At 54.6% G+C, this 12051-nt stretch overlaps 5 protein-coding genes across 5 annotated transcripts; 4 read left to right on the top strand and 1 right to left on the bottom strand.

Moving 5' to 3' along the window:
* Positions 1-887: 887 nt before the first annotated feature.
* MRS44_006619 (uncharacterized protein) lies at positions 888-2085 on the top strand (the record flags this gene model as incomplete). Its single annotated transcript, XM_065621831.1, has 4 exons — positions 888-1106; positions 1156-1291; positions 1343-1701; positions 1750-2085. 4 exons carry the CDS (start codon positions 888-890, stop codon positions 2083-2085), a joined length of 1050 nt encoding a protein of 349 aa, XP_065477903.1.
* Positions 2086-3681: 1596 nt separating this feature from the next.
* On the top strand, positions 3682-5193 carry MRS44_006618 (uncharacterized protein; the record flags this gene model as incomplete). The annotated part of the gene is made up of 2 exons (XM_046276221.2): positions 3682-4679; positions 4758-5193. 2 exons carry the CDS (start codon positions 3682-3684, stop codon positions 5191-5193), a joined length of 1434 nt encoding a protein of 477 aa, XP_046139773.1.
* A 648-nt stretch (positions 5194-5841) lies between these two features.
* On the bottom strand, positions 5842-7158 carry MRS44_006617 (uncharacterized protein; the record flags this gene model as incomplete). The annotated part of the gene is made up of 1 exon (XM_046280500.2): positions 5842-7158. One exon carries the CDS (start codon positions 7156-7158, stop codon positions 5842-5844), a length of 1317 nt encoding a protein of 438 aa, XP_046139774.2.
* A 1476-nt stretch (positions 7159-8634) lies between these two features.
* MRS44_006616 (uncharacterized protein) lies at positions 8635-9834 on the top strand (the record flags this gene model as incomplete). The annotated part of the gene is made up of 3 exons (XM_046277014.2): positions 8635-8726; positions 8789-9046; positions 9096-9834. The coding sequence occupies 3 exons, from the start codon at positions 8635-8637 to the stop codon at positions 9832-9834; spliced, it is 1089 nt and encodes a 362-aa protein (XP_046139775.1).
* An 826-nt stretch (positions 9835-10660) lies between these two features.
* MRS44_006615 (uncharacterized protein) lies at positions 10661-11842 on the top strand (the record flags this gene model as incomplete). Its single annotated transcript, XM_046280501.2, has 3 exons — positions 10661-11030; positions 11105-11627; positions 11683-11842. The coding sequence occupies 3 exons, from the start codon at positions 10661-10663 to the stop codon at positions 11840-11842; spliced, it is 1053 nt and encodes a 350-aa protein (XP_046139776.2).
* Between the last annotated feature and the right edge of the window lie 209 nt (positions 11843-12051).

Here is a 12051-nt window from a genome sequence, read left to right as displayed (position 1 = left end):
TCTCGTACTGCTCGTATGGCCTACGCGTCTTGGCAACGTGTCACCACACCGACTTTGAGATTCTGTGCTTTGAAACACGCAGAAGAGTAAATATAGACTTGATCTCATCTCCAGGAACTAGGCAGAAACTAAACAAGCCTTGACAATGGCTTAGAAAGCATCTCTTGACGATGGCGTCGTCAACCCGTGTCATGGCATACGCAAGCATCAAATCTCAGTTGCAGTAAGCGACAGTGCTTCAAGCCAATCGAAATCGACCTTGCAAGGGACTCGGGAGTACGGAGTAATGTTGAAGAGAAGCAATAGTGACGCCGCCAAATGTGAGAACAACTGAAGCTCATCGCGGCGCAGTCCGAAATCACTTGGCAGCTCGCCCGTCTAAGCAACAACCTCACAGCCAAGCCTCTGAAGATTTAAGAGCCTCCAACGGCCCAGCTCGCCAAAAAGGCAGATTTCCTCAGCCATTTCACGAGCTAGACACATGTCCAGCCCTTCGAGAAGCAAGCCTCTGTCAGCCCTACATGACATCGGGTCCGAGTCGCTTACTCCATGTCCCATCCACGTCGCATTCTCGACGCTCTTGTTGGCTGAGCCTGCCTTAGCTTTGGCGAGCTTTGGCGAGCACGCGCGTCTCATCCAAGCAACCCCGGTCACCCTTCTCCAGCAACTTCTGTCGGGGCTTGATCTGAGCCTCAGAGAAGTGCCAAAAATGTTCAAACCTCGCCAAACGCAGCATTCATCGTATAGATTGAGTCCTGAGGAAATACATAAAGGCTTGGGAGAAGATGTTCAAAATGTTTCGCCATCAGACAGACAGACAGCAGCTCCAGCTTAGCATCCAGGCTAAAGACGACTTCACTTAGACGCGGCCCTCGACGACTTACACGATGGTCACCACCACCACACATGTACCTACCTCTACGGTATCATCTGCAGCAACAGTCAGTTGCACCACCGCGGTGCCTGACAAGTATGGCCGTGTTCCTATCGACGCCTGCAACGCCAACTATTTCTTCGACCCGAGCTTCGCTGCCAACCTTGCCTTTTGCGTGCTCTTTGGCATGACGACATTGGCCCATATCACGCAGGCCATCATTTTCAAAAAGGTCAGTTTCTTGAGTTGCTCAAGATTGGAGCACCGCTAACCCGCCTCAGCGATTCTGCTGGGTCGTCATCATGGGTGCAGCTTGGGAAACGATTGGCTTCACCTTCAAGACCCTAGGAAGTCGGAATCAGCAGAACTTTCAATATGTGCTTTGGGGACAGCTCTTCTTCCTGCTTGCACCACTGTGTAAGTACCGGCCCATTCTTCAAGCCTCAGCAAGGCGACTAACAGTGTCAGGGCTCAATGCTTTCGTGTACATGGCAGTCGCGCGCATGGTATACTTCCGAATGCCCGACCGCAAGCTCCTAGGCATCAAGGCCATTCGAATGACGGTGCTTTTCGTCTGGATCGACATTATCCTGTTCATCGTCCAGGGCGGCGGCGGAAGTCTGCTCTCCAACGACGATGACCAGAACCTGATTCGAATCGGGCAAAAGATCTACATGGCAGGTGTCGGCGCCCAGCTGGGCATAATCGTCATCTTCAGCGGCCTGACTGCTTTCTTCTACTATAAGCTCAGGGAGATTGAGGGTCGCGACATTGGTCGGATGAAGTGGCTCATCTGGACCATGCTGCTTGTCCTGATTCTCATCATCGTAAGTACCTCTTGTTGTATAAACGAAACATGAGCTAACAAACCCAAGGTCCGAATCGTTTATCGTCTCGTCGAGTTTGGCCCCGGTGTCAATGAGCACAACGACCTCCTCACCCACGAGGGCTATCCCCTCGGCCTCGATGCGTTCCCCATCCTCTTTGCACTTGTGCTCCTCAACGTGATGCACCCCGGCTTTGTCCTCCGTGGCCCTGACAGCGAGTTCCCCCACCTCAGCCGCAAAGAGAAGAAGGCTCTCAGGCAGCAGAAGAAGCGGGAGAAGGAGCAGAAGAAGGCAGCCAAGAAGGCCCGCAAGCAGGGTTCGTACGAGCTCGAGAATGGATTCATCGACGAGAATCGGTCGGGCAGCGGGCGAGAGTTGCTGTAGGAGGCGTCTGGGAGAGGTTTTGGGACCCGAGTCAGGCTGGGTTGTTCCTGGTATGCATTTTGATGTGTTTTGGGAGTGGCGCGGCGTTCAGCCAGGAATGGATCTGAGTGTTAGTGGGCAAATGTGAAGTGGATGGAATCGGGTTTTGTGCAAGGAATCATTATGGATAATCAACTATAGAGAGGAGGAATAATTGTTTCAGTTAATGTATCGTATTTTCTACAATAATTGTATCATGATGCAGGCGAGGACAGCTCAAGCGTCGTATGAGTTGTTGTGTATCCCGATTTAGAAGCACAGGATACACTGCCACCAAGAGGATCCGGGATGGAGCTATAGGTGTGTCAGCTGATGCATGGATGAACCATGACGTTAACAGTTCGAGTATCGACAGGTGCAGAGGTATGGAAGAATGCACCAGTTCGTAACAGATCTACACTGCCGTGCAGACCATGAAATCTCTGTACAACCCGAGCAAGAGTAAGAAGGGTCGGACCTTGAAAGGGATGGATACACGGGATGAGATGCACAAGGCGCAACCATCTCGATGCTAGTGCAATGCACAAGATCGACCCAAACAACAAGGGGTGTGGGACCATGTGAGACAAGCATGCCAACGTGGCCAGCGAGTCAAGGAGGTAAACCCAAAGAGGGCCTGAAGGAGGCTCAAGATCCAGGGACGACCACCAGGCTCTCTTAGACATTTGATGCAAGTAATTTGGCCGGTTGCTGTGCTATTCCACGTCCATACCAGTCGTGTTATGTTTCCTTGGCATTGTCTACTCCGTACTGGGTATCTGCTCCGTCGACGACAAAAAGTCATCTCTTCAATCTCTTCCTCTCAATTCCCCCCCGTCTTCCTCCCCCAACCACCCCCCCGCCGGGCCTCCGTGACCCCGGCCCAGCCTCCCCTCCAACGGCAACGGCCCTCACGATTGGATCCAAGTCGCCCCGGGAGACGCCGTCACAGCGTCGGATGCCGGTGCGACGAGACCCCTCCAAGCTGCCAGCACTTTAAACGGCCCCCGGCTTGACCCTGGCGTCACTTGGCAGTGGAAAAAGAGAGAGGCAGGGAGATCCCCAGCAAAAACAGATAGAAAGATCCCCGTTTCCCTTGGCTGCGTCTAGCCTCCATCCTGGCCTAGCAACCAAACTACCTACCTTGCGAAACAACCAGTATCGGCAGCCCACATCGCAGAGACAGCCAGGTCTAACAGGTGTGGCCCTGCTTGATACCTCGTAAACGTGCGTGCGTGTGTTACAGCCCCCTTCGTTGAAGGGCCTTTTTCCCTCCTTCTTTCTTTCTTCTCTTCTTCCCTTTCAATCAATCACCCCCTTGTTACATCATTGCATTGCTCACCGGTTATTGATTTTGCATCCTCTTTTTTGCCGTCACGCATTTTTTTCCTCCAGACGTGGCTTCCTCTTTCTTTCTTCTTTTCTTCCTTTTTCTGAGGATCGACAACCATCAACACCAACAAAACCCACCCACTACCTACGCTACGAGAGTACCCTGCCTGTCCCAAGCGATATCGATAACCTCAAGCGCGACCGCCCGCCAGACCATGTTTGGATGAGATCACGGGACTTCAGATCATGACCCCCGCCGATCTCATGGCACGCTTACCGCCGCTGCTCGTCTTCTCCAGCATCGCCAACCTCGCCGCCGGTTATGCGCTGCCGTACCCGACAAAGACGGTCGAGTACCACGAGCTGAATGTCGTGCCGTATCCTCTCGCTGCGACGGCCGCCCCCGACGATGGGTATCTGCTGCGACGACAGTTCAACACCGTTTGCGGTTATGTAGGAGGAGACCCCGCTCTGCCAGCTACTTGTTCAGCAGGCTCGCATTGCGTGGTGGACGTTGAGCATGGCGCTGTTGGATGCTGTCCTGATGGAGGATCTTGCACGCAGGGTGTTTTTACAGGATGTGTTGATGGCAACAGCGATCCTCAGACTGAGGTGAACCCGTATGTCTATACTTGCGGAGGAGGCGACTCTTGCTACAAGAACAGCTATGAGGGTGGATTCTTCCAGTATGGATGTGGCTCGACTTCAGGCTTGGCTACGAAAGTGGTAGCAACGGCTTCGGGCCAGTCTGCTATTCAACTCACGACCATCAAGGCTCCTCTTACGGCCACCGCGATATCGCTTTCTGAACCGACTACGCTTGGAACCAAGCAGAGGACCTCGACTGGATCTGCCACCACCAAGGCTTCAACAACAAAGAGCTCGACCACCAAAAGTTCAACTGCAACAAAGACGTCAACGACGGAGAGTTCCACGGAATCAACTTCAACTACAAAAACCACAAAGACTTCATCAACTGCTTCAAAAACAGAAACCGAGTCGGAAACTGAGACTGCAAGCAAGACGTCCGATGAGGATGCCACAACTTCAACCGCTGCCGCTGCAGCTCCCGACACGGATGGTAAAGATAACGGCACGAAAAACACGGGCGCCATTGTCGGTGGTACCATCAGCGGCGTAGCCGCCGTCGTCGCCCTAGTCGTGGCCGCCATTTGGCTCTACCGGCGCCGACAGGCCAACCAGCGCCAGGGGCCGGGCCTGAAACACAAAGTGCAGCACGTCGGGTAAGCGCCCATATCCCATCACCACTCAAACGGTGATAAAAAGTTTTGTTTTGTGCTAACAGAGATTTTCTTTACTAGTCCCGGTCCTCATGATAGACACAACTTTCAGCCGCTACCGTCGATGCAGGAGGTTGATGAAACGCATCCTCCACCTCGCCCACCCCCGCCCCCACCGAATCCGGTGGCTCGCCGGAACATCACACCTATTCGCGAAGACGACGAGTATCATACACCGGAGCCATGGGATCCTCCAGCCACGTATGGGTACTCGGCTACTGCAGTTGGTGGGGGCGCCCACATGGAGCACGATGAGATACCCCTGACCCGCGAGAGTGACGACTATCCCCACGGCTACAATGCGGGCCTGGGGCGGATCAGCGAAGAAGAGCCGAGGCCAGGCACTGCCATCAGCACACCCGGAGCCATGAGCAGTCCCATGGCTGCGTATCCAGGACCACGCGGCGGTGGAGGAGGTCCTTTGTGGCAACAGAACCGAGACCCGGGATGGCTATAAACCAGGAGACGCTGTATATGATTTGACGAAGAGGAAAGATGGTTAAAGCACGACAAAGCGCAATGGGGGCTATAATCAGGTTTGTTTCCGGCGTTCACGGCGAGGCACTGGGAGTTGATATCCGGTGGAGGCTGCGTGCATTCAAAGACTTTTTTCTCCGGGGTTTGTAATAAAGAGAAGGGAAGAAAGAGAAGGGAAGAAATCGAAAACAAAGACAGCGACGTCAAGAAATCGGGATTGGGTTGGATACAGTAGATGATGGACTTGGTCGGTTGGGTTAATCATGAGATATGATGGCCACACGGTCACGCGCTGGAGGATTCATGGTAGATAGTTAATGATAAGTAAATGATCAAGATTAAATCAGCATTTCTCGATTTCGGGCATCTAATTTCAGTGCTAGATTACCATTTGCAGATGGTGGCGTCCATCCAAGAATATCGATTCAATCACGTTTCAACAGCAAAATACTTACATTGACTGGCCTCGGCGTGCCTTTGAATACTGCTTGACTGAGAACACCAGGCGTAGATAGCCGTGTCCATTTTATACTTTTCCCTTCTCTCAAAGGCATAAAGTTAGCTTAATAAAATGCCATAGTGCCACTTACTCTTGAGGCCTTTCAACATGGAGGGTTCTACTACACTTTCAACCCCCTATCGACCAAACCTTAACGCTCGACTCTTCGAATACGGTCTGCGCGCCTGGCGACTCTCCAAAACCCCATCCTCCAGAGCACGTCGCAACTACGGAACCGCTCGAGTGAAGGGCAGTGCTCCCGACAGGTGCCTCGTGGCCCTTCCAGTCCCAGGAAGGCTCTACGACTCCGGCCTGACGACCCACGCCCTCCCAAACTGCAACGCCGCCATCATGAGTCCCTGTCCAGACTTCGAATGATGGTGTTTGCGCATAGGGGTCGCCCGAGAATACATCAAGTGTCATCTTCTGTTGCGTTGGCGCGTTTCGACCCTTTAATGTGCAAAGAAGCTGGCCTACGCCGCGAATGTCATAAACGACAATGCCAGAGGCGTGGCGCTCGTTGATGACAAGATATCTTCCACAAGGACTCCAGCGTACCTGGATAACACCCTGTCCCCCGGAAGCCCCGTCTAGATCATCAGGGCGTGGGAGAGCCCAGTTGGAGATGACCTTGTCCGAGCGATGTACGTCGTATAGCCCTATCCAACGAGACCACGTCCCAGCAGCAACAATACTGCCGCCATTGGCATCGACAGGGGAAGCTGCTAGGGCTGCGACGGTGCCCTTCATGCCGACACCGCCTCCCTTTGCAGTGAACCGTTTCGAGGGTATTGTGGGGATGGTGAGAAGAGGACCATCCGAGCCTGGCCGTGTCGTGTCAAAGTAGTCGAGACGGTTTGCCGAGCCGCACAGGAAATGGGTCCCGGGAGCCTCCCACAGCATGGACGAGGGTGTGATGTACTCTTCCGTTTCCTGACGGATGAGCTTATACGAGGCGAGCGGGGCGGCACGCGATGCGACCCCATCGTGCTCGGGAGGGAAGAGGTGGTAGAGCTGAATTGGGTGGTCGCGACAGCCGACGAGGACGGTCTGCGAGGCCGGGTCGGCAAGGGAGTAGAAGGGCGCGGCGACGACAGTCTGCGATGGTTCAGGGAGGGCGATTGAAGATTGGGGCTCCAGATGGCGTGGGTGGGACGAGGCTGGGTCGAGGAGGTCGTCAGGGAGGACAAAGGTGGAGATGGAGTAGAGGGAGGAGGAGACGAGGAGAGATGTTCCGTCGGCGGTCCATTGGGCTGAAGTGTAGAAGCTGTTCTGATTCAATTGTGAAGGCTCTCGACTGATCAAGTTCTCGGCGACGAGATTGATAGAGGGTGAATTTTGGGGCGGTCGATCGTTATCGGTATCCAAGGGAGCAGGCTCTGATACGGGATGTGGATTGCTCGCGGAGTCGGGAGCTGGTTCTGCTGTAGGTTTGGGATCATCCATGGTGTAAGTTGAGGTGAAGGTTGCGAGATGGGGATGGGCAGGAAAATGAGGAATTGGAGTGGGTACCTCTTGAATCAGCATCAGCTGGAGTGGGCTTGTGTTACCCACGCAGGTATTTGCACCAGATGTTGCCTTTGCAAGGACAGAAGCAGTAAATACAGCGCCCAATTAATCTCGACATCTATAAATCACCATTAGAGATGGCATTGCAGTTCATTCTCCAACTGTAGTCAGTATGGATGCTTCCTCTTCTCTCGTTACCCTTGTCCCCAAAGGCGAGGCTATCGCCGGATGATCCACACAACCATCTGCCTTGCACTATCACGGCGACGTCATCGGCATTGGCGCCAAGGCTGTTTTCCCTCTCTGCTGTGCCTGTACTGCCGACAACCAGGCCGCCCAGGACAAGACAGCGAGCGAGCTCAGCGGCCTCCAAAGAGTAGGTATCCATCCGGTCCTGCAGGGACCAACAGGCAGAGACGCTCTAGCTCGGATTCGCTCTCGTGATGGGCCTTTCTCCGGCTTGGCGGGGATATGAGACGAGGTGATCAAGAACAGACCAGATTCTGATGAAAGCAAGCATCCATTTCTCGGCGACCTCGCTTGGCTTTTCGCTTCCATCCTAGGTACGGATATAGCACAGGTACACGCTGTCGACGGGGAGTTAGGCGCACTCAGCTGACCAAACGACGTTTTTTTCTCCAATCCATGGATCACACACAACAGGACAGGACAGGCACCCTTTCCATAGAGTTGCCGTTTCGAGCCGCCCGCTTCTCAAGGTTTCATCCGTGGACTACATGATTTGCTGGTACCTTTGTAGGTTGCAGAAGGCGGACAAGGCGAACAGCACTGTAGCTTCTCCAATGTCACTGGGTCTTCTGTTCTTAAATTCTCCGAAGCTTCCAACCACCCACTTCCTACTTTCTTCCTTCATCAACCCCAACAGCGAGCAACAGAGAACCCAGCATACCAACATCTCGTATCTCGTGTCTGTCTCAAAACGGAATACATTCTTCACCAATCATGGTCTCGTAGCTCTCAGACCGTTGCTTCGCTAAAGCTGCACTGCTTCGTTTTCGATCCGAGGATCGTATACCTGCCTATCACCCAAATACCTGCCCCCCGTCTAAGCTCGGCCGGTTCCCCCTCACAGCCTCGCCTGGGCAGAAAAAAAAACACCAACTAAAGAGAGGCGAGCGCCCATCATACGTCACCTCCCAGCAACGCCCAAGCCCGCCCACCCCCAGTTCGAGTCGAGTCGAGTCGCGCCGTTTCGCCTTTCCTTTCCAAACTCCCTTCGCGAAACAAACGCTCCCTCGTCTCTCCGCCCTTTTACTTGGGCTTGTAATAAGCCTCTTCTTTAATTCGGGGAGAACCCCTGAATCTTCTTGACGATCCTTTCTCTTCCCTTTCCCTTTGGTTGTCCATCCGCCCTCGTGGGAATATCGAGGGTCGCGGCATTGTCTATCCACAATGTCAATGTCCGCCATGGAAATCTTCGCCCCCGGCGAGGACCGATGCGCGAAGCTCAAGGCGCCCTCGTACCTTGAGCTCATCGTCTCCATGTACATATCCATTGCGATTCTCTTTAACAAGGGACTTTGACGTGTGCTGACTGTGACTGTAGCGTCATCCTGCTCGGTATCCTCGTGTCCTACCTCCCCCAGCACTACCGCATCATCTCACGGGGCACTTCGGAGGGCATCTCACCGTACTTTGTCCTGCTGGGAACCACTTCCGCCACTGCCGGCTTCGCCAATATTCTGACTGTCGCGCCGTCCCGAGCTGCCATCGGTTGCTGCTACGAGGTTGGCACATTTGAATGCGCTGCTGGACTACTGGGTGTTGCTCAACTCGGCGCCCAATGGGTCTGCTTCAGTCTCATGTAAGCTCTCTATGCGTCTACTTGCCCCCTCAGCTAACACTTTGTATAGCCTCGTTCTTTTCCTCATCTTCTTCCGTTATAGACAGGCCAATGTTCCTCCAGAGGAACTCCGCGGAGATGCTCCTCGATGGCAGACAGCTGTCCTGGTCGGTCTCCTCTGCGTTCTCCATGGCCTCATCGTGATCATCCTGACAGGCGTCTTCTTCATCGCCCTCCCCGATCACCTCGTCTTCTGGGCTAATCTGCTCGGCATCATGGCTACCGTCCTGGCTGCCATCCAGTACGTGCCGCAGATTTGGATGACCTACCACCTTAAGCACGTGGGAAGTCTCAGCATCCCGATGATGTGCATCCAGACACCCGGCGGTTTCCTGTTTGCGGCAAGCCTGTTTGCTCGCCTGGGCTGGGAAGGCTGGAGCACCTGGTTCATCTACCTGATCACGGCGTCTATGCAGGGCTCTGTGCTCATCATGGGCGTCTACTACGAATACACGGCTCGGCGCCGCGAGGGCTATGCCAACGGCTACGTCGACAGCGCGCCGCAGTCGCCTGTTCAGTACTCGAGCACTCCCCAGAGACCCGCGGCCCCCCGAACCTACTCGGAGGGCTGGGAGCGAGGCCTGCCGGGTCCGTTTACGGGTCATCCGGAACGGTACGCCGAGACGGAGGAAGACCTCGACGATATCCAAGAGCGCGAGGAACGCGCCATTGAGCGGGAGAGTCAGCCGCTGCTGAGGCCTGGCGGAATAGGCAACCCTCACAAGAGCTACGACACTACCGAGCACTGATGGGTTGAGCCGCGAGAGGCACAGTGCAGCGCAGCGCAGCGCAACGCAACACAGGGGGTTTACAGCGAGCATTGATATCCCATAATTTATTCGCGTTGATCGATTCTTGGTTCAAGTTAGGATGGCATAACTCTTGTCTACCTTAGAATTGCATACTTTTTTCTTCCTTCAGCCCGGATCCAATCTCTCTCCGCTTGACTCATTCAATTACATGCTAGGGATCTAGTGGGGGTTGATGACTCCTACATTGGATGCTTATCCTGGGGCATGCATTCTCCAACTCAACTCAAAGCCGGGGTACGTATTCAATTCTGCCTGCCAAGGTCGTGATGTGATGGCGATGGCTTAGGAATTGGGGGACATCACCTGGAACAATCACCAGATAAAAAGTATGCGCCTGTAGCCGCTTTCAGAACAGCCTCATCCGCCAAAGGAACTTGATGCTCGCACTCACGCCCACGCATCCAAGGCTTCGACTGGAAGGAGGCGGCCGACGGGTGACTCGCATTCGCACGGAGAATGGATGGATCCCCTGCTCTCCGTGTGGGAATGCGCCAGCATGTGATTGGCTAATCTCGAGGATGAATCACCTCGTCCTTGTCGATACGTATCGGCCTTTCAAGATGGCATCCATCCATCAAGTAACCACCTCCTCCTCACACCGGCAAGAGGCTTTTCTCTTATTCTCTCATCACCTACAGTCCTAGGGATCTCTCTTCCTCCTCCCAGATTGCCATTGCTATCCGGAGCATCCATCTCCAGCATCATTCCTCTCCTCCAAACCTAGATATAGCCTTATCTCTCAATTCCCCGCAATCTACTCATCATGGCCATCTACAGTGCCGTCCCACCTCCCGACCAGCAGCTCTCGTCGCCGATTGCTGCGTCGGCTCTCCCGGTCCAGTCGCCTCCCACACCCGTGAGAAAGTCAGCCATCGACATCGATGCCTGGACTATCTCGGCCCTCCAATCTCTCAGCGTGTCCCCCGTCGCTCGCGGCACCGGCAGCCCGCTCTCCATTCCCATCGACCAAGCCCCCAAGGTTAAGAGCGATCGCAAAGTCGTCATTGACCAGGAGGGTGTTGAGCCGACTGAGACTCCCAGGCGGCCGCCATCTAGGAGGGACAGCCAGCGCAGGCGTGATTTGATCCTCAAGGGCAAGGAGGGGAGTCGCCAGCGCCGACGATGGGAGAACGGTATGACATGATTTGCGCCTCGCTTCTTGCGGTGTCCAAACCAAAAATGCCCAGCTGATCGTGGAAATCCTCAGACCGCTTGATGCACGTCCCGAACGTCCAGCCCCCCCTGCCCTCCGACTACGAGGTCCATCCTACGCACCCCATCCACCGTGTACCCTACCAGCTCGCTCAGTTCTGGGACCACGGAATCCGCCAGCGCGTCGAGGACAAGACTATCCGTCTTCAGGCTACGCGCAAGAAGCAGCAGCTCAAGACTGGTAGTGCTACGGGACTCGGTGTTGGTGAGGTGCCTCGTGATTTGCGTGAGGCGACCAAGCGGAGTCCCGTTGTGCGAACCTGGGTCCGCGCATTGGAGGAGCCTGTAAGGCAGTATATCTGCGCCCAGCAGGTTGAAGATGTGGATATTGACAGTGCTGCCGAGGAGATGGACTCGGAGGATGAGGAGATCGTGTTTGTGGGCAGGAACGGTGCCATGAGGGAGTTGAGGGAGAAGAGGGCCACATGGAAACATGCCCATCGAGAGGTCTCGCAGGAGACTGTCGATTCGGGAATGGTGTTTGACTCGTTTGGCACCGACGAGAGCGCCGCCTTCAAGTCAGTACCCCTTTTTTATCTTGTCCCCAAGACGAAGTTACTAACAATCCCCAAGGCGCTGGCTCACACACTCCATCTCCGACTACTATGGCCTGGCATCACGGTCCGTCACATTGACGAATCCCTCACGCCGCGTCGTCTATGTCGGTCTCAAGTCAACGCATGGCACACTTCCAACGCGGACGCTACCTCGCCCCATGTGGGAGGTGTGTTAAATCGTCCTTGTGCCATGGTCAGCTTGTCAATCAGGGTACCAGACCCATCTGTAGAATTCGGTTACTTGCATGATTAGACGCATAAACGTAGACGGTAAGGGGACAAGGCAATAGAACCACCTCACCAGCCCTGGCGGGCATTGTTTCGTGCGCTGTATGTGGCAAAGACCGGAAGCCTCTCCTGTCCATTGGCTTCGCATATTGGCGAC

Source organism: Fusarium solani, assembly GCF_023522795.1.
Source record: "Fusarium solani strain SB1 chromosome Unknown bctg00000003_1, whole genome shotgun sequence".
Lineage (NCBI taxonomy): Eukaryota > Fungi > Ascomycota > Sordariomycetes > Hypocreales > Nectriaceae > Fusarium > Fusarium solani.
The sequence above is the reverse complement of the archived record's forward strand: the minus strand, read 5'-3'. Positions and strand labels throughout refer to the sequence as shown.